The sequence below is a fragment of the Meles meles genome, chromosome 14 (genome assembly GCF_922984935.1).
Source record: "Meles meles chromosome 14, mMelMel3.1 paternal haplotype, whole genome shotgun sequence".
Lineage (NCBI taxonomy): Eukaryota > Metazoa > Chordata > Mammalia > Carnivora > Mustelidae > Meles > Meles meles.
In genome coordinates this window covers 8,413,979-8,436,178 of record NC_060079.1, presented here as the reverse complement: position 1 = coordinate 8,436,178, position 22,200 = coordinate 8,413,979, and the positions used below count along the sequence as shown (strand labels likewise).

Here is a 22,200-nt window from a genome sequence, read left to right as displayed (position 1 = left end):
TCTGTTGAAGTACTTCCAAAAAATCAGGGAGCTGGGCTACATTTGGCAGGGCGACCATTCATGCCAGCCACTGTGGAGATGCACTAGGTCCTGGCATATAAAATGTGCTAAGACTTGCTGAAGTCCTCGAGTGGGAGACAAATGCAAGTGAGCACACAATCCTAATGCTATGGCTGCAGCAGTGGTCACTGATGATTTATTGAGAGTAGCTAGTATTTACCTAGAGTTTATCGGGCCCAAAGAAGTATGCTAAGTTCCTCACAATAAACCCCATGAGACACTATTATCATTTTACAAATGAGAAAACAAGAACACAAGGAGATTAAGTAACTTGCCTTGAGTCCTAAAAGCTGTTAAGTGGCAAAGCTAGGTAAAGCGTGGGTAATCTGGCCAAGACTTTAAGTGCTACAGGCAGTACTTTGAGTCTGGTACTCTGACGCTGTGGAAACAACCCAAAGTTCTCCCAGCTGATGAAAAGCACTTCAGCATTTCATCACCACATAGAGCCAGCCCGTAGCACGTAGATAACCTATTTTTTTTTTTTTTTGGTCTTTCTGAGGATTTTATATTAAAAAAAAAATTAAAGAAAAGGTTTGAATAAATTTAAGCAATCGTTTCCATCACAGAAATCACCTAAATTCTTTTAATTCTACTGGGAATAAAATCTTATAACTTCCTTTACTAAGAGCACTACTAAAAATACAAATGTCTTAATACATCATTCTTTATCAACTTAATTCATTCCAGTTGTACCATACAATATCGTTCTTAATTTCAACCGTTAAAGTACAAATAAATAAAAAATAAATAACATTTAAAACTGTATCTTGTTCAATAAATAGCACCTAGACCAGTGAGAAAATAGGGTATAAAACTTCTGATATTCTCAAAATGACACTGATTTCTAACATTAAAATGTTACAACATGGCAAAAATAATAAATTCTACATTTATGCCATGAGTATGATGACAGCTAAGTTGAAATTACTATAAGAGTATACAGAATAATATTTCAAAATTATTTCAATTATTTTGTTAAGGCTGTGGAAGCTTTCCTCAATCAAATTCTTGTGAGTTGTTAAGAATAAAACCAAAAACAAACCCTGAGATGCCTAGATTTAAAAAGATGTGAACTTTAAAAGTAGAGTCTGGAGTTTTACTTCTGCTCCCTTCGCTACCTTATTCCAGCTACAAGGCTGCCTCTTGGAATACTGATCGTCCACTGAAGCACAGTTTGAAAACCATTAAGCTAAAGGGATTCTACCTAGCAAGAAATTCTGGAAATACAAAACAAACCACAAACAATACAATGAGGATGAAGACGTGCAATGCTCTTAACTTTAGAAGTGCTTGGAGTTCTCCCCACCCCCCTTTACAAGTATTTACTGAACAAAGACTGTGTCACACCTAGCACACGCTGGTGAAGAAAAATACTGTAGTGAAAATAGAAACCAACAAAAAGCAGTGTCTTATAATTTATTATAAGTGCTATGAAAGAAAACAAACTGGGGCAGACTGTAAGAGAATAGAGGAGATGCCTGGTGGTAAAAAGGACTTCTCAGAGGAAGACTTAATGAAGGGAAGAGGACTGATAAGATGTACCAAGAGATGGGATATTTTTTTCTTTTCGATTTTTTATTATAGAATTTTTAAAATGTAAATAAAATAGAATGGTAAGGGGCGCCTGGGTGGCTCAGTGGATTAAAGCCTCTAACTTTGGCTCAGGTCATGATCCCAGGGTCCTCGGATTGAGCCCTCCATCGGGCTCTCTGCTCAGTGAGGAGCCTGCTTCCTCCTTTCTCTCTCTCTGCCTGCCTCTCTGCCTACTTGTGATCTCTGTCAAATAAATAAATAAAATCTTAAAAAAAAAAATAGAATAGTAAAACAGACCCCTGTGTATCATTATCCACTCTCAGCCTATCTCATTTTATCAACATTCATACCCCATTCTCCCACCTTACCCTGGATTATTTTGAAATAAATCCTAGATCTGACATGATTTCACCTGTAAATATTTTAGTATATGTCTCTAAAATATAGGATCTCTTTCCTCTGACCACATGGAAATAAATTAGCAATCAGCAATAAATTATCCCAAAAGACTCACACGTTTTAAAAAAAATTTTAGTAAGTTTTCTAATTATAATTCCAGCATAGTTAACATACAGTGTTATATTAGTTTCAGGTGTACAATACAGTGATTTAACAATTCTATATGTTATTCAGTGCTCATCATGGTAGTAAGTGTACTCTTTAATCCCCATCCCCTATTTCATCCATCTCCTACCCACTTGCCTCTAGTAATAGTTTGTTCTCTATAGTTAAAGAGTCTGTTTCTTGGTTTGACTCTTTCCCCTTTTGCTTGTTTTGTTTAATTCTACATCATAATATAATATGGTATTTGTCTTTCTCTGACTGACTTACTTCACTTAGCATTATATTCTCTAGCTCCATCCATATTGTTGCAAATGGCAAGATTCCATTCTTTTTTTATGGCTGAATATTTTTGTGTGCATATGTATGCATACGTGTGCGCACGCGCACACACACACACACACACACACACACACACAATTTTCTCTATTCATTCATCTATCAGGGACACTTGGGCTGCTTCCATAATTTGGATATCAAAAGTGATATTGCAATAAACAGAGGGGTGCTTGTATCCCTGTGAATTTCTGCAGTAAATATCCAGTAGTGTGATTACTGAACTGTAGAGTAGTTCTGTTTCGAAATTTTTGAGGAAAAACCATACCGTTTTCCACAGTAGCTATACCAGTTTGTATTCTCACCAACAGTGCTCCAGGGTTCCTTTTTCTCCACAACCTCACCAACAGTTGTTACTTCTTGTATTTTTGATTTTAGCTCTTCTGACAGGTATAAGGTAATAGCTCATTGTAGTTATGATTTGCATTTCCTGATGATGAGTGATGTTGGGCATCTTTTTTGTGTCTGTTGGCTATCTGGATGTCTTCTTTAGAAAAATGTCTGTTCATATTTTCTGTGCATTTTTTAATTGGGTTATTTGTTTTTTGGGTGTTGAGCTGTATCAGTTCTTTATATATTTTGGATACTAGCCCTTTATCAGATATGTGATTTGCAAATATCTTTTTCTGTTAAGTAGACTGCCTTTTAATTTTGTTAACTGTTTCTTTTGCTGTGCAAAAACTTTTTATTTTGATGTAATCCCAATAGATTACTTTGGATTTCATATCCCTTGCTTCAGGAGACAGATCTAGAAAAATGATTCTATAGCCGATGGCAAAGAAATTACTGCCTGTACTCTCTTCAAGGATTTTTATGGTTTCAGATCTCACATTTAGATCTTTAATTCATTTTGAGTTTATTTTTGTATATGGTGAAGGAAAGTGCTCCAGTTTCATTCTTTTGCATGTCCAGTTTAGCTGTCCAGTTTCCCAGCACCAATTGCTGAAGCGATTTTTTCAATTGTATATTCATTCCTCCTTTGTCAAAAATTAACCGACCATAAAATTATGGATTCATTTCTGGGTTTTCTATTCCATTCCATACATGTTGAAAAATTAACGATATATATGTTTTAAAATTTAATTAATTTATTTGAGAGAGTGTGAGAGAGAGTGTGTTGTGATAAGAGAAGCAGAGGAAGAGGGACAAGCAGAATCCAGGGTAAGCACGGAGCCCAATGCAGGGCTCAATCTCACAACCCTGAGATCATGACCTTAGCCCAAATCAAGAGTCAGACACTTACCCAACTGAGCCACCCAGGCACCCCTAAAATTAAACAATATATACACTGTTTTAAAGATTTTATTTATTTGACAGAGAGAGAGAGAGATCACAAGTAGGCAGAGAGGGGGCCCGCTGAGCAGAGAGCCTGACATGGGGCTCGATCCCATGACCCTGAGATCATGACCTGAGCAGAAGGCAAAGGCTTACCCCACTGAGACACCCAGGTGCCCCTAAACAATATATTTCTAAATAATCCATGAATAAAAGATAAAAATCACAAAGAAAACTGAAAATATTCTGTACTAAATGAGAATAAAAATACTATATAACAAAACTTATGGAATACAAGTGGAACACAGCTTGGAGGAAGATTTATAGCTTCAATTGCTTATAAAATCAATTACCTAAGGTTCCATCTTAAGAAGATAAAAGAGATGTGTAAGCCCAAAGTAGAAGGAAAAACATAATAAAGATAAGAACAGAGATCAATGATATAAACAGAAAACACAAATTACAATCTGCAATGAAATAGGAGATCACCACAGAAACTATAGATGTGAAATGATAACAGAATATTATGAACAACTTTGTGCTAATAAATTCAAAAACAAAATAGACAAATTAGAGATAGACAAATTACAGGGTCCCTGGGTCACTCAGTTGGTTAAGCGTCTGCCTTTGGCTCAGGTCATGATCCCAGGGTCCTGGAATTGAGCCGCACACTGGGTGCTCTTCTCAGTGGGGAGTCTGCTTCTCCCTCTCCCTGCCACTCCCCCTGCTTGTGTTCACGTGCCCTCTCCCTCTCTCTCTCTGTCAAGTAAGTAAAATCTTAAAAAAAAAAGAAAGAAAGAAAGAAAGAAAGAAAGAAAGAAAGAAAGAAAGAAAGAAATTGGGGCGCCTGGGTGACTCAGTGGGTTAAAGCCTCTACCTTTGGCTCAGATCATGATCTCAAGGTCCTGGGATCGTGCCCCACATTGGGCTCTCTGCTCCTCAGGGAGCCTGCCTCCTCCCCTCTCTCTCTGCCTGCCTCTCTGCCTACTTGTGATCTCTGTCTATCAAACAAATAAATAAATAAAATCTTAAAAAAAAGAAAAAGCAATAGACAAATTACAGGAAAAATATATCAAACACAAGATGAAAAATAAAATCTGAAGAGCTCTTTATCTACTAAGTAAATAATATTGGTTGGTGAATTCTATCAAACATTTAAGGAAGAAAAACTATCAATCTTATGGAAACTGTCAGAATTTGGGAGATGAAAAAAGGCTGCCTAATGTGTTTCATGAGGGCAGTACAATCTTGATACCAAAGACAAAGACATTACAGGAAACATAATTATAGACCAACATCCTTCAAACTCATACACTTAAAACTCTTTAACAACATATTACTAAATCAAACCTAGCAATATATAACCAAGCAAGAATTATTTCAAGAATGCAAAACTGGACAAACATTACAAATCAATGTAGCCTACCAAAGAATCAGAATAAAAGAGAACTACAGGGTCATTTCAGTACATGTAGAAAAATTTGATATCACTTATTAAAAAAAAAACAGAAGGAACTGCCTTAGTCTAACTGATAGCATCTATTTTTAAAAAAACCCTATGGTTAGCATTTTAACTAATGGTGAAACTCTGAAAACACTTTCACCAAGATTGGGAACAAGTCAAAGACATCCATCCTGATTACTCTTCAACATTATATGAAAGGCCTGAGCCAGTGCAAAAAGAAAAGAAATAAAAATAAAAAAGATGGAAAGAAGGAAAACTATTCTAAATTGCATACATAATTATTTATGCAGAAAATGTGCATGTATCATCAAAACCTGCCAGTGAATTTACATATATATCTAAAATGTACAATATTTTTAAAGTTCTATTTTTTCTTTTTAAAGTTCTAAGTATAGAAGCAAACAAATGGGAAATAAAATTTTAAATGAAAATCTTAAAAATAATCCCACATACAATAGTGCCAGAAAACATGAAGCTCTTAGAAATGAATTTAACAGAAGGTATATAAAACCTCTACAACTAAAAACTATAAAATGCTGTAGAGAAAATTAAAGAAAACCTTAAAAACTGAAACTATATCTTTTTAGATTCATGGTTTGGATGTGTCAATATTCCCTGAATTGATCCAAACCATAATCCCAGCAGGCATATTACTGAAATAAAAATTGACAAGCTGATTCAAAAGTTTATATGATAATGCAAAGGACCTAAAATAGTCCAATCCTGCAACAGAAGAATAAGGCTGGTGGCCATATTACTTCATATCTTGCTGTAAAAGCTAGAGTGACCTGATAATGGCTTTAAGTACAGACAAAGGAGCCCAGAAATAGTTCATACTTACAGAGTCACTTAAGTTTTTACAAAGGTGCCAAACAAAGTCAATGCGGGAAGAATCTTTTTAAAAAAGTGATGTTACAACAACTGTACATTCATAGGAGGTAAGGCGGGAAAGAAGCTGAAACCTTACATCACACCTATACAAACAAAAATGAATTAACTATACATAAACTAAAAAACAAAACCAAAACTATACAGCTTTTAGAAGAAAACAAAGGAAAATTTCTTCACAACCATAATTGTAAAGATTTATTCAGCCAGATACAGAAATCAAGTCATAAAAAGGAAAAATTAGTAAATTTCATCAAAAATAAAAATTTCTGCTCACTTTAGATTAAAGAACCACAATCAAACACATTAAAAGGAAGTTTTTGTATTTCCTTCTATGCCAAACTGAATTTACAGTTATTAACATATACATGAAGAATGCCTGTTCCTAAAATGAATGAGTTGTTTTTAAAACATTTTGCTCAAGTTTAATAAAGAGAGAAGCACAAAAACCATAAATGCACAGCGCAGTGAGTTCTCACATAGTTAACCCACATAACCAGACCCAGATCAAGAAACAGAGTATTACTAGAATCCTGAAGGTCCCCTGTCTCCCCCTTCTGTCACTCCCTGGCCTTCCCCAAAGGTAATCTCCATCATGACATCTAACATCACTAACCACAGTTTAGTGGATTTTAATTCTTCAAAACTAACTAGAATACGTAGAACTGTAGATACTGAAGAACTGATAGTTAAAGGTACAGATATCCTTCCTTTAGATCCAAGAACATTAAAAACCCACCAATTACTTGAAATATAACTTCCAACGTGGCTTACCTTTGGGTTATGAAAGAATGCCCTACACCTCATCTACTCTTCCCTCATGGAGGTAATTCTTTTTTTTTTTTTTTAAAGATTTTATTTATTTGACAGACAGAGATCACAAGTAGGCAGAGTGGCAGGCAGAGAGAGAGGGAAACAGGCTCCTTGCTGAGCAGAGAGCCTGAAGAGGGGCTCAGTCCCAGGACCCTGAGACCATGACCTGAGCCAAAGGCAGAGGCTTAACCCACTGAGCCACCCAGGGACCCCTCGTGGAGGTAATTCTTACAAGTCTTCCAAAACTTGCAACCTTCCTTGATTCTTTTGGTTAGAGATGTGGGTAATTTTCTCACTCTCCATATACTTCTATCATTGCTCTTTGTACGTTATTATTTTTTTTTAAAGATTTTATTTATTTATTTGAGAGAGAGAGAGTGAGAGAAAACACGAGAGGGGAGAAGGTCAGAGAGAGATGCAGACTCCCCATGGAGCTGGGAGCCCAATGCGGGACTCAATCCCTGGACTCCAGGATCATGACCTGAGCCATCCAGGCACTCTTTTTTTTTTTCTTCCCGTACACTATTATATAAGATTTATAAGTGTAAATATTTAAGGCCAGGGATTCTCACTTACTCTGTTTCTTTACTTTTACCTACTCTAGTTCTCATCAACATAATGCACAACAAATGGCTGTTAACAGAAACCCCAGTGGTATAGACTCTGTTAAATGGGTAAAATTATTTAAATTAATACATCCAGGTCACAACAGCCTGTTATCTGTAGACAGAAAAGGGCTAAAAGTGACAAAAACAAAGATTTCAATATATATTCTAGAATATTTTGACTATAGTCAGAAAAGACAAATTTGGATCCACATGTTACAACAGTAACAACTGAAGTAAAATCTCATGGAAGTAATACTCAGTTTAAATGTGTGAATAATTGTTTAGTAATGCATTAACATGAATGTTTTCCTTTGGAATCAAAATGAGATTCTAACACCATATGGAAAGCTATGCTTCCAAAAGAAAACAGCACATATTTTTACATATTCAAATGAACAGATAAAATGAAAATCAAATAATACAATCTCATTTTAAGTTCATGTAAGTAATGACATCAATCTCATCTTATTAAAATAGAAATATTAATTTTAATGAACTAACATATAGATTCATATACATTTACTCTTATTGCACCCAATGAAATAATACGAATAACTGGACCCTTAATATTTAGTGACATTTATTGGAAAAATACACATTTATATAAACAACTAATACTGACTTACTCCCAAACAAATGAACTTATATAGTTATTCCTGCTAGAACTACATGCCACCTTTACTTCTCTTAGGAAACAAATACATTTTTCTATAGATTGTCAATAAGAAAAATATTTACCAACTTTCAATTAAAGTGTATATGTGACAAACACAATTCAGAGACCTACACAGTTAGCACTCATAAGTCAATTGAGAATAACCATTATAAAAAGAATTTCACTTACTGCTATTTCTCTACATGCCGACATAGAGATCCCAGTTCCTTCTATTTGTTTTAAAGCATAGTCTTTATCATCTTTCCTGTAAAAACAAAGTTATTTTAATATTTGGATAAAACTAAATTTATGTGCATTTTTAATAAAATATAAATATAAATCACATAATACATTTTTGACACCTTTCACATGTAATCACAGAGTATCATACAGGAAAAAGGTTTTGGATAATCTAATTCAATCCTACTGTTTGATGAGGAAAGTCAGATTCAAATTAATAAAAAGATCTGTCCAAGGCTCCATGGTTTGGGAAGGCAAAGACTCAGAAATAGGTTCTTCCTGCTCTAATATGTATACATTTTCTTTTTATATATGTATGTGTACATGTGTGTACTGTAACACTCAACAAACACACATACACAACTTGTTTTCTAAAATCCTTTCAGATATTGGTGGGTCAAAAAATTAAGAAATGAATGTATCACGAAAGTACAAATGGTGATAATTTCAAACAAGTTATAGTCTTCATATCCCCCAATACCTTCGAAGAGAGTCACTCAACACGGTTTATTGAGCACTTAATATGTGTTCAGAACTGTGCTCAGTACTGGGGATACAGCAGAGTTCCTTGTTCTATAGAGCTTTCTCCGTCTACTCGTCTAGACAGATAAACAACTAACGCACCACAGTACAATATGATAAGTGCTATGACAGGGCAAGTGCAAACCACAGAGGTTACTCAATGGTTACTCTGGTAGAGGACCCAAGCAAAAACTTCTCAAAAGAAACACCACTGAAATGAAGCCTAAACAGCAATTCTTGAACTCTTTTGACCCAGGACCCCTTTACTCTCTTGGATATTACTGAAGACTCTCAACAGTTTTTGTTATATTTATCATTATTTACCCTATTAGATTTTTTTAAATGGGAACTTTTAAAAACAGAGAATGCAAAAGCATATACCTATTAGCCACCAGAGCAATGACATCATCATGCTATGACACCTTTGGAAAAAAACCACTGTACATTCACGAGACAGTGAGAAAAGGAAATACCGATGACCCTTGAACAACATGGGTTTGAGCTGCATGGTCCACTTATATGCAGATTTTTTTTTGATAAATACAATACAGTACTATAAGTGTATTTTATGATTTTCTTAACATTTTCTTTTTCCAAGTTTACTTTATTGTTAAGAATACACTATACATCACATGTAACATACAAAATATGTATTAATCTACTGTTTATCTGTAAGGTTATTAGTAGTGAAGTTCTTGGGGAAGTAAAAGTTATATATGAATTTTATTTATTTATTTATTTTTTAAGATTCCATTTATTTATTTGACAGACAAAGATCACAAGTATGGAGAGAGGGCAGGCAGAGAAATAGAGAGGAGGAAGCAGGCTCCCCGCTGAGCAGAGAGCCTGATGTGGGGTTCGATCCCAAGACCCTGGGATCATGACCTGAGCCGAAGGAGGCTTTAACCCACTGAGCCACCCAGGCGCCCCTATATATGAATTTTAGATAGTGGTGGGCTATCGGAGCCCAACCCCAACCCCCATGTTATTCAAGGGTCAACTGAAGTATCATAGCACTACAATGAAAACAGTGCCAACCACATGGACCCTCTGAAAGGACTGTGTGTGAGGGGTAACTAGCAGTTCCCAGATCAGACTTCAGGAACTGCTGGGGTGGGTGTGTGTGTGTGTGTGTATGTGTTACGGGGAAAACATAATGTGAAGACAAATGAAGTGAAAGAAAACCATCTGAGGGAGAACAGACACCATAAACACTGCGGGATAAGGCTGATGGCATTAATTAGGAACCACAACACAAAAGTCTTTTTACTCCAAGAATAACAGGAAGCACTCCATTTAAGATTTCTTTAATAAGAAAATACCAATTAGGGATACCTGGGTGGGGGTACCTGAGTGGCTCAGTGGGTTAAAGCCTCTGCCTTCAGCTCGGGTCATGATCCCAGGGTCCTGGGATGGAGGCCCGCATCGGGCTCTCTGCTCAATGGGGAGCCTGCTTCCTCCTCTCTCTCTGCCTGGCTCTCTGCCTACTTGTGATCTCTGTCTGTCAAGTAAATAAATAAAATCTTAAAAAAAAAAAAATCAATTACATTTTATTTGAAAAAATATCTCTGGCTGCCATTTGAATGCTTAAGGGGAGTAAATAAGAACAGGAGGCAGAGAAGCCAGTTAAAAGTAAACAGTGTTAAAATTACTCAGGTGAAAGATGATGGTGGTGGCCACAGAATGGTGGCTGCCACACGGGGTAGACTGGAGCGATGTAAGGCAGAACCAATAGCAGCACCTGGTGACTGAACTCTGGGCAGAAGGAAGAGAAGTCAAAGAAAACGATTTCTGCTCTGGCAATAGGTTAATGGCATATTACCGACTGAAATAAAAAACGGCAGGAGGAAAAGATCTGAGGGAACAAGAAGATGACAGTTCTGTCTTGTGCAGGTTGAGTCTACAGTACATATGAGACACCTAAGTGAAAATGCCAAGCTGAATAAACACGTCGAAAGCTCTAGAGAAAGCTGAAGACACCAATTTACTATAATCAGCATATCCACAGTGATTAAAGCTATGAGAGTAAAGTGACACCAAAGAGAAGCACTGTCAAAAAAAAAAAAAGGATTTTGAAAAAGGGCAGAATAGTAAACAGCATCAAGAAGCTGCAAAGAAGGCTAGTATGGTAAGGATGGGAAGTGTCCCCTGAATTTAGCAATGATGAAGTCACCAGACAGTAGATTAGGCAAAAATAGCTGGAGTGATGTAGAGGCAGAGGGTGTACTGCGGAAGGCTGAGGAATGAATGGGGCATACGCAAACTAAGTAAGTATAGGTATCTCAAGGGGAAAAAGATGTCAGTAGCTGGAGTAATACACAGGTTCAAGAATTATTATTTTTTTCAAGACGGAAAAGACCTAAATAGGGTAAGTACTGACAGGAAGAACCCAGAGAAAAGGAGTTTTCTCTGAGAAACTGAGAGAGAGAGGTAAAAATTTAGAGAGCAAAGACTGAAATGCTGGGAGGGGGCCATGTAGAGATTAGAGAGGGCTAGAAGGAGAAATACTTTTAGGGAGAGTTCTCATCTTGACGGCTTTCATATTTTCCTGATGCTGGGAATTAGGTCATAAACTAAAAGTAAGGGCAAAGATGGTAGAGTTCAAGATAGAATGAAAGAAGGTTTGAATAAATGAGTAACTCCTTATAAAATAAATTCCTTTAAGCTCATTTAATACTTTATTATCTTAAATTATTATCAAAACTTACATAGCTTTATCTTTGTTGTTACAACATACTTACACCAAATCCTTAGTTGTGGGGAAAAAAATCCCAATTCCAACATTATTTTTGAGAAAAAAGATTTGTTTTACAACATTAAGCTTTATAATGTATTTTCTAGTAAAGCACCACAGGTACTCATTATTTTAAAAATACATTAAGTATATCTATACCTAATGTTCACTAAGTCTGAATGATTTCTGAAAGATTTAAAAAAAAGAAGTTAAGGAGAGTGACACAAAAATAAAATGAAGTCGAGGGGTGCCTGGATGGCTCAGTCAGTTGAGCAACTGACTCTTGGTTTTGGCTCCAGTCCTGATTTCAGGGCCATGAAAACTAGCCCCACACAGGGCTCCACACTCCGGGGGAGTAAATAATTAGCAGGTAGTCCTCTTGAGATTCTCTCTCTTTCCTTCTCCCTCTGCCCCTCCCTCTGCTCTCTCTCTCAAAATAAATAAATCAATCTTTAAAATAAATAAATAGATAGGAAAAAAGAAAGAATGAAGTCAGGGTCAGAATAAATTACACACTTTCACATATATGGTAATGATTTCACCAGAAGATTAACCCAGGAGTGTAAGATATTGTTCTATGTCCTATTTGAGGATAGCATCTTATAGCTGAGCACTCTAAGGAGAGAGAGATGCGCAAGAAAATAAATTAAATCAAAGGCTTATCCCTTCACCTCCTTAACAATGACCCTGAATTTCTCTTATTTATAAACAGTCAAGTTGCTAGATGTAAATGTCTTCTCAACGAACTGAAAAATTTTCATCTGCAGACAGTCCTCATTCCCCATTCCAAGTAAATTATATGTCTTATATTTTATAAAAGTAAATGATGAGAAAGGTGAAATTGTAGAATAAAAAAACTGAAGATGTTTAATGATCAAAAAGGCAACTACCTCTTGAAAATCACTGAACACAATTAACATCATAATGTAATAGTGGTTTGTGGTTTACGGAGCACATTTATTTATATATCCATCTACACAGTCATAGTAAAATGGCACAATGGAGAGGGAAAGGATCTGTTCCCTAGTTTGAGTCATGATCCAGTTGAAGCAGTCAGACTATATAAATAAACAATCGTACTAAGGTGTTCTAAGTGCTATAAATAGAGGGGATAATCGACTATAGCTTGAAGGATTGAAGCAAGACGAAAGAAAGCTTCAGAAAGAGACTACTTAGGCAGAGATTCTTAAGATTTCAGAAGTCTGTTAGAAAAGGAGGGAGGGGCTGGGGAGAGAAATCAGAAGCTGGAGCCGACATCCCCAAAAGTAGGACTAGCCATGTACAAAAATACAGAAGCAGAGGGGAGCTGTGACATGCTCAGAGAACAGCAAAGAGAAGCAGCAGCAGTTTAATAGCATCAAACATGCTGACAGCTCTGAGAATGGATGATTTCAGGAACAGGCAGAGATAAAGATGGGAGAGGGTCTTCTATGTCAGCTGTCTCCCAAGAGGAGTATAGAGTTCACGCGATGTGCTTTACTTCAGGAGAATAAAAAACATGTAAGTATGTGAAGAAAATATTACATTAAAAAATAATTTAAAAAGCTGAGGAAAAGTACATTATGTGAGAAGACCAAAAAGAGGAGGATGAACCCATAATGAACACTTTGCCTTTAATAGACAGGAGAATTAAGTCAATAATATAAAACGGTTGTAAAAGAGTAGTGTAAAAAAATGAGCAGTGTTTTGGTAAAATAGCGTAGTGAATAAACATATGGAAATTTCACTTCCCTCCTAAAACCCTACTAAACCTATGGTAAAGAAATGTTTAAAAGATAGAAACTCATATAGATGAAAAATGGAGAGAAGGCAGCATAAAACTTTGGAAACTAAAAAGTAAGTGGACAAATACTGACTGAGAGGATCCAGGAAAACTAACTCAGAAGCTGACAGTGAAGAAAGCTGAGAACCAATTAGATATACAAAGCAAACTCCTCCAAAAGCAGAGAACTGAGAGTATGAGACATCTCTGGAGGAAGAATTGGTTGGATGGAAAATAAAGTTGAAGAGATATTCTAGAAAATAGAACAATAAAATGAAGAAAAATAGAAAAATCAGACAACCAGTCCATGGAATCCAGTATACAAATAATTAGGAGTTCTAGAAAGAAAGAACAGAGAACAGAAAGAAAGAAAATTTATGAAGTAATTCAAGGAAACTTCCTAAACGGAATGACAGGATTTATAAAACTCAAAGGGTCCAATGAGTTCCCATCACAAATAGTTGAAAATAGATCTATATCAAGACACAATATTTAGACATTTCAGAAAAATGGAGACGAGCAGATTTAACATGCTTGCAGGGGAGATAGGTAATGGGTCACTCAGAAAGGATCAATATTATTCAGCCATGAGAAAGAATGAAATCCTGCCATCTGTGACAACATGGATGAACCTGAGGACATTAAGCTAAGTGAGATAAATCAGAGAAAGACAGAGAAAGATAAATCAGAGAAAGATAATACCACTTATATGTGGAATCCTGGAACTCATAAAAACAGAAAGTACAATGGTGGTTACCAAGGGCTGGGCACACTGGGGAGACATTTTAAGGGTACAAACTTGCAACCAGTAGATAAAAACATCCCGGAGACTCAATGAACAACATAGTGATTATAGACAACACCGTATTATAAACTTCAAAGTTAGTTACTATGAGACTAGATCTTAAATTTTCCCACCAAAAAAAGAAATGATAATTATGTGACATGATATAAGTGTTAGTTACACTACACTGGTAATCATATTGCAAGATATAAATTTATCAGTCAACAAGTTGTACATCTTAAATTTACACAATCCTATATGTGAATTATAACTCAATAAAATTAAATTTTAAAAAAGGATTAGGAATCGGGATACCTGTGGACTTCTCAATAGCAGTTTTAGAAGCTAGAAGTTCTAGAGCAACCGCATGCCGTAAAATCATGAAGTATTGCTTACAGTGTCAGTAGGTGTGGTTTGGAGTTTAAGACTCCGTTCTGGAGAATTACACTGTCAGCAGCAATGACAGGAAAACATTATGGAGGAGTTGGCCAGATCAAGGAGCTTGAGCCAGAATGTGAAATCAGTGCACTGCTTCCTTCATGCTTTAGGGGAAAAAAAGTCATGCTTTGGGGGGAAGAGGGGAAGGAAATAAACAGCTGAACAATCACTAAAAATTGTGAATTACACAAAGTCTAATGTGTTAAACTGAAGATGTAATCATCTTTATTATGCAGTAATTTGGAAGCACATCATAAGCAACTGTCATTGTGTGCTGCAGCTTGATGGTTACTGCAGGGAAAAGGCCTGGGAGGGTGCTAGACTACACTATGGAATCTTAGTGATGATACAAGACAACAAGCTGGGCTGGCCGAATGCTACAAAGATGTGAACTCAACCACCTAACTTGCTGTAGTGTGATATACCTTAGGTATTTCTAATGACCTTAACATTTCCATTTTGGGAAAGAATACTCTTAATATATATCACTGGGACTAAGCCATTTTTTAAATCATTTTTAATAAAAATCTCCTTATTTAAAAGGATTAAGAGTCCTAATAATTAGGGGCGCCTGGGTGGCTCAGTGGATTAAGCCGCTGCCTTCGGCTCAGGTCATGATCTCAGGGTCCTGGGATCGAGTCCCACATCGGGCTCTCTGCTCCGCAAGGAGCCTGCTTCCTCCTCTCTCTCTGCCTGCCTCTCTGCCTACTTGTGATCTCTCTGTCAAATGAATAAATAAAATCTTAAAAAAAAAAAAAAAAAAAAAAAAGAGTCCTAATAATTATTATTCCTATTGCTATAGTATTTTCAAATACTGCATGGAACTACTTTTTACCTTTGGATACCACAACTAAGGCTCATGTATTATTATAATTTAAAATTCTTTTTGATTTTGTCTTTTGTGACTTAGGTCCCCAAATGAAAATAATAAACTTTTAGACTTAAAGTATCTCTGGATTTCCTATTTTGAAAACTCTGTTCTCTCCAAAGTGATTTATCTGACCAATCAAAAGAGAAGTTCAGTCTTCATAGATTAAATGCAAATAAAATGTATTCACGTAGATATATATGTTTAATATTTTATATACTTCAAGTCAAGAAGAGGCAGACTCATGTTCTTATAGAAAAACTGGTAAAATAACTGTTTCAATTTGATTTTTGTTTCTAGGTTTTAATATCCTTGTCAATCAGAAACAACCATAGCACACTTGATGGTAGAATCAAGGAGTCCTGCAGACTGATTCAAGTCCTCGCTGTTCACAATACCTTCTAATTCTGTGGGTCATCACTGACTCAATCTTTAGAAATTGTGTAATACATGGTTAATATAGGAGCCTTTCCCTCCCATAAATAATTCTAGTTAACATAAAAATTTTCCAGAGCTGTTCAATCTTATCTTCCCTTGCTAGATACTTAATCAGCTCAACACGCTCTCAGATTAGGTGATTGGCTATTTTTGCAGCATTGTTAGGGAAAGACTGCACTTGAACCCCCATGGAAATGACCTTGGCATATTTTATTGACAACTGAAACAGCAGTAAAACTTCTTGGATGCACAGCTCTCAATTACAGTGACATAACACATCCTCAAATTACTGGAAGACAGTCCTAGCCAGAGACCTCAAATTGAGGATTCCTAAGAATCTTCCAGAAGATGAGCCTGGAGAATGAGACAGCTTACATCCACGATCCACAGAACAAGATCTAAATGGCCAGAACCAAAGACTGTTGGGATAAATCTGCATGCTCTCACCATCCCCGCCCCAACCTCTTTTCTATCTTCTATGCTGGTTTAAATTTCTGAATTGTTAATAGACACCTATTATGTCTAATAAAAATACTCATAATATTGCTCTTTGTATCCCTAGTCATTCCTTGTATGAGTCCAATTCCTGGCTATAATTTGTTCATGATTTCACTAAAATAGGCAAACAAACTAATTACTGAGATTGTAGCCACCTTCTTTTGGGTGCAACTCAGCTTACTCTAACTCCTGGGCAATCATACTCAAATATGAAGCAACTTCTGAAATAGTAAACTCAAAACAGTAAACAGGACAGGCAGCCCCTGTGATGTCAAACCTAGGAAAGTTTCTGTCTACACCAAAACCACACTTGAACTTGGCTTTTTGCTTAGAAACAGATTACTACTTATCAATCTCTCTTGTCACCTTCCCACCGTGTCATTTTTCTGAACACAACTCTTACAAAAAGTAAAGTTATTATAGTCATTGCACCTTGACTTCAAGAACTATTATCTTGACATTAGTCACCTATAATCATTTTTCTTCTCCTTAATATTCATGGTCGAAGAAATAAGTAACACTAAAACCAGAAATTAATACATAGTATTTTTCTCCCAAATGGTTGGTCTTTCCTCCTATTTCACATATACACTTATTTCTATTTGACCCCAAATTTTTTTTTAAAGATTTTTTTTTTTATTGATTTATTTGACAGAGAGAGACCACAAGTAGACAGAGAGGCAGGCAGAGAGAGAGAGAGAGGGAAGCAGGCTCGCCGCGGAGCAGAGAGCCCGATGCAGGACTCGATCGCAGGACCCCGAGATCATGACCTGAGCCGAAGGCAGCGGCTTAGCCCACTGAGCCACCCAGGCGCCCCCCAAATATTTTTTTTCTTAAAAGTAGTATTACATCAGGCATGTGAATATACCCAAACATTTCTTAAATGCTCATATATTATATCCCAAGTATTACTATCAATAAGTATTCAAGATTGAGGTTATTAAGACACCCTAAAAATGTCTTCATCTCCCTTAATCTACATTCTACCCTGTCACCAATACTCTATAATTGAAAAGAATTTTATGAATGCTCATTATTGAACAAATTTAACTGGGTGGGATCTGAAGTCTTTACATTACAGCTTCTTACATGCAATCTTTATTCTATCATTAGCAACAAAGTGTTAAACCTGAATTTATAAAGAAAAATCAGGCCACAGAAGTTTTTCTACTTAAATGAATATGCACCTATTCCTTCACTCTTGCATTCTATTTTTGTTTCCAGTATCTTTAAAGACTAATATTTAACATTATTTAATGGTTCTCATTTAAACTGGTGAAAATATAAAGGAAGGGTATCCCTCATTTCCTATTATTACTAAGAGTATAAACTAGCACAAACATTTTAGAAATCAATCTAGAATAGTGATATTAAGTATGTGTATTTCCTACACCAGCAATTTCTCTTCTGATTTTATGTACCACAGGAAAGGTTTCATATAGCTGCAAAAAGTGACAGTTGTAGATGCAAACAGAGGTATACTGTGTGTGCATCACTGGGAGCAGATAAGTGACACATGGTATATGCATATACTGAGAATATATGGTAAAAAAAATGAACTGGGTCTATGTACAGTTAAGTAGAAACAGAAAATATTTAAAAAGAATGATTTTTTTACATGAAAACTTACGACCCTACACAAGCAATATTTTCAGGAATACAAGTATGTTCTAAAGATATTTAAATTGGAATAGGGGCTGAAAGGATATATACTGAAAAAAGAAGACTGGAAGCTGATTATAATGGGATAAGAGAATTGGGCAAAGATAAGAGAATGAAAAATAAAGAAAAATAGAGGGCCTTACACATTGGCAATGATAGTATGTCATGTACTAAAATACTAAGTAGTATTTTCAATTCTACAAGAACCAAGAAACCAAGAAACAACCAGTTAAATGGAACACCCCTACTCAAGTTTTTGTACTCAGGTACAAAAACAGGATTTCCTAAAAGTCCAGGGAAAAAATTACAGCGGGAGAAGAGTTAAATTTGGTATAGGTCAAAGATATATAAAATTTATGAAAGTTTCAACAGAATTACATAGCTATTTGACAGTGTTAAACAAGAAAATTTAAGATCTGACTAGACTAAACTTAGAGAAAAATCACACATTAGCACACACTGGAAGGATCAAGACTGGAGGCCAAAACGGTAATTAGAAAGCTATTGCCAAAAACCTGAAAGTCAAATAACAAGTGCCCAAACTAAGATTTTGCTATTTTCCACATATAAATAAATAGGAGTGGAATTAGGGAGTAACAAACTCATCTGGCCTAAGCACAGTCCTTCCAAATACAGGCTCAGAGCTTCACAGAAGTTAAAAACTGGCAAGAAGAAACCTGCCTCTTCTTCCGTTTCCTTCCACCCACTGCTCCAACACCGATTACAAGGTAGACTTGGACAGAGTCTCACTGTAATTAGGTAAATATGTATCATCTGACCAGAAACAGAGGGCCACACAGAGGAATGAAATATGCAGTCTATTTCAGAGTGGATGAAGGATGAAGGGGAGGGCATCAACTGCCGGCCAATCTCTCCTCACAAGGCAGGGTTATGCCAAATTAGAGAAGCTTAAGTCCTACAGCAATATTAACATTAACCTGTTACATCTGACACTTTCATACTGTTCTGTAGAAAATTACTCTATTAGTAGACTTTTAAGTCCTGTGTTTTCCTAGTTCTTGACGCAAGTTCGGTGTTTTCTGAGGGGAGGAAGCCGAGTCATGTCCCAGGAGCAGGAACTATATACTTTGCCTCCAACTTTCCAAAATACCATAAAGCCCATTTCTCCAAAAGTGAATATTCAATAAATGCAACTTCCTGGCAGGCAGAAAATGAATCAGATTCCTAGAAGAATATAGTATGTACCAAGCATTTTCCACAGCCAAGTACTACACATTAAGCATTTAAGATAAATTACAATGTAAAAGTCCATGCCACACATGCACTGAAATTATTTATACAAAATGTGTATTTTATACATATGTAGTTATGTATCGACAGCACTGGCCACATGCTTTTTCTGCAGAAATATTTATGTGCATATACATAAGCACGTTTCAAAATACATATGCAAATATGTGTACATAAATACATATACATACATATGCACTTATATATCCATATATATACATAAACAGATACACATCTAAATATATGTGTGTATAACTATATACACAGAGGAAGAAGAAAACCATTTTTAGGACAATTAATTTACTGACTACTCACAGTACTGTTTTAACTCTGGTAGTCATGAGAAGAATTTTATAGGTGGTTCATGAAAAAAAAAAACAACCAACTATCAGTTACGTAGTTTATATAGCTTATGATACAAGTGTTATGTGCAAGTTTTCTTTAATAATGACATCACAACATATTATTGCTATCTTATTTTACATAAAAGGAAAGAGAGAATCCGTAATCACAAGGCTAGAGAGTAGCAAACCAGGACCTCAAACCCAGGCAGTTTGATTCCAGAAAGCATTTTCCACCATAGGCTACACTTGCTCAGTTCAGGAACAGGGACTACCAACTCTTTTACAAATTGCTTCCAGGTAAAATACTCTCAGGCATTTTCACACAGCAATAAAGGGGTCATATGTAAATGAATACATCTCCTCTACCTACATGAGTTAATATGCACATTATTTTTGCTTATCACTAACACACAGATTCAAACTCCCTCCAACAACTTATCTGGCAATGCATGGATAACAAGCTATCAGAAACTTTTCATTTAAAGCTGCTATTAGGGGCGCCTGGGTGGTTCAGTGGGTGAAAGCCTCTGCCTTCGTCTTAGGGCATGATCCCAGTGTCCTGGGATCGAGTCCCACATTGGGCTCTCTGCTCAGCGGGGAGCCTGCTTCCTCCTCTCTCTCTGCCTGCCTCTCCGCCTACTTGTGATCTCTGTCTGTCAAATAAATAAATAAAATCTTTAAAAAAAAATAAAGCTGCTATTATCATATAAACAACAAAAAGAGGACCAAAAGACCTTAAAAGACTACTGGAGGTTTCCAGTTTTCCTTGAGGCATTCACAGATCTACGATCTTTTAATTACATAAAACCAAAAAATAGCAAAGAAGTAAAAATATTTAAATTGTGTATAAAAGCTATGATTTAACAAATTATACACTTGGAATGATTTTAAATCAAGAGACAAGGCACAAAAGACTATACAAAATGGGGAAAATATCTTATGATTATCAGAACTAGATTAATCATAAAATGTAAAGGTAGTGGGGAAAACCAATTTCCAACCAGTTCTCAAAAGGAGATGTACAAACAAATTTTGATTCTAATAAACTCTTAACATCTCCTACAGGTTAGACAAGCTTTGCTACTCCTAATAAATCGATCTTTTACACCTTTAAAGAGCTAAATACTTTTAAATGACACATCAGACAAAACAAGAGTTCATATCATTTTGTGAACTAATCTGTATTATGTAACATGTCAGCTGATACAATTTTTGTAATTAAACACCTATACAATTGTTCTTGAATAGACATCTGGAAAAAAGATCGATTGTGAGAAGACCATTATCTGCTCATAATGAAAAGTGAATATATTTTTACGACTGCAGAGCAGGTATATCACAGACTATTGAAATGACAAATTTTCTCATACTACACACCGCTGCAAGACTAGCTTGGTGACTCTATGGATAATTTCTGTCTTCATTCCTACTATTAAAAAGTCCTAGGATCAAAGTATATACATAAACTTCATAAATTTGATATCAAAGAATGAGAATACCTGCATAAAGGCCAACTCTGTAATTATAAATCTATTCTGAGTCTGAAGCAGTGATCTAGATATGAAAGAGACCTAGAAAGAGCTACAAACACATAAGCTATTTCATCCTAGTAACCCAGTTTTACAAAACATATTTTCCATAGCTTCAGAGTTAACTTGGATTCTAATGTTTGATTTCTTTAAGATGAATTAAAAGCGGAAGTATTTAAAGTGATGTTTACAGAAACTTGGAAATGTTCTTTGGCCTGCATTTCCACATTATATTTCTCAGAACAGATCTATTCTGACAGTTATATGTAGAAAGTCTAAGGTAAAATTACTTCAGAAGATTTATCTCCAGGGGCGCCTGGGTGGCTCAGTGGGTTAAAGCCTCTGCCTTTCGCTTAGGTCATGATCCCAGGGTCCTGGGATCAAGCCCCGCATCGGGCTCTCTGCTTGGCAGGGAGCCTGTGCTTCCTCCTCTCTCTCTCTCTGCCTGCCTCTCTCCCTACTTGTGATCTCTATCTGTCAAAAAAATAAATAAAATCTTTAAAAAAAAAAAAAAAAAAAAAAAAAAAAAAGATTTATCTCCAAAATAAAATGTGAGATAAGGAAAAACAAATTAAAAAATATCTGGTGAGTAAGAGGTTAAAGTGATGGACACCTAAGGCCAAATCAAAAATTTAGACCTGTGAAAGCTTTCAGAGATCTTGCCCTTCTCCTGCAAACTCTGGACTTCCAAAGAAAGCAGGGGAAGTGAAAGGATTCAAGAATCAGAGGAATCTGCTTCCATACCTGGAGATTCCAAACCACTGTCCTAATCCCACTTTCACCTCTGCCCTGGTCCGCAGACCTTCACAACTTGCCCAATTTTGTGGTTCACCATTACCCAATCAGGAAATTATTTTATTTTCCTCTTCCTTTCACCTACCTAGTCAGTTATCAAATCCCTGCTCCCCAGCCTTACTGCCACTCTTTGTCCATATC

At 36.0% G+C, this 22,200-nt stretch overlaps 1 protein-coding gene across 3 annotated transcripts in view; it reads right to left on the bottom strand.

Annotated features, from left to right (window-relative positions):
* Positions 1-22,200, bottom strand: part of CDK8 (cyclin dependent kinase 8) — a 120,858-nt gene that overhangs the window by 52,755 nt on the left and 45,903 nt on the right. For all 3 annotated transcript variants that reach the window (XM_045978310.1, XM_045978311.1, XM_045978312.1), the window contains exon 2: positions 8,384-8,459. In XM_045978310.1, coding sequence (XP_045834266.1) covers positions 8,384-8,459 — 76 coding nt within the window. The remainder of the gene's footprint in view (positions 1-8,383; positions 8,460-22,200) is intronic.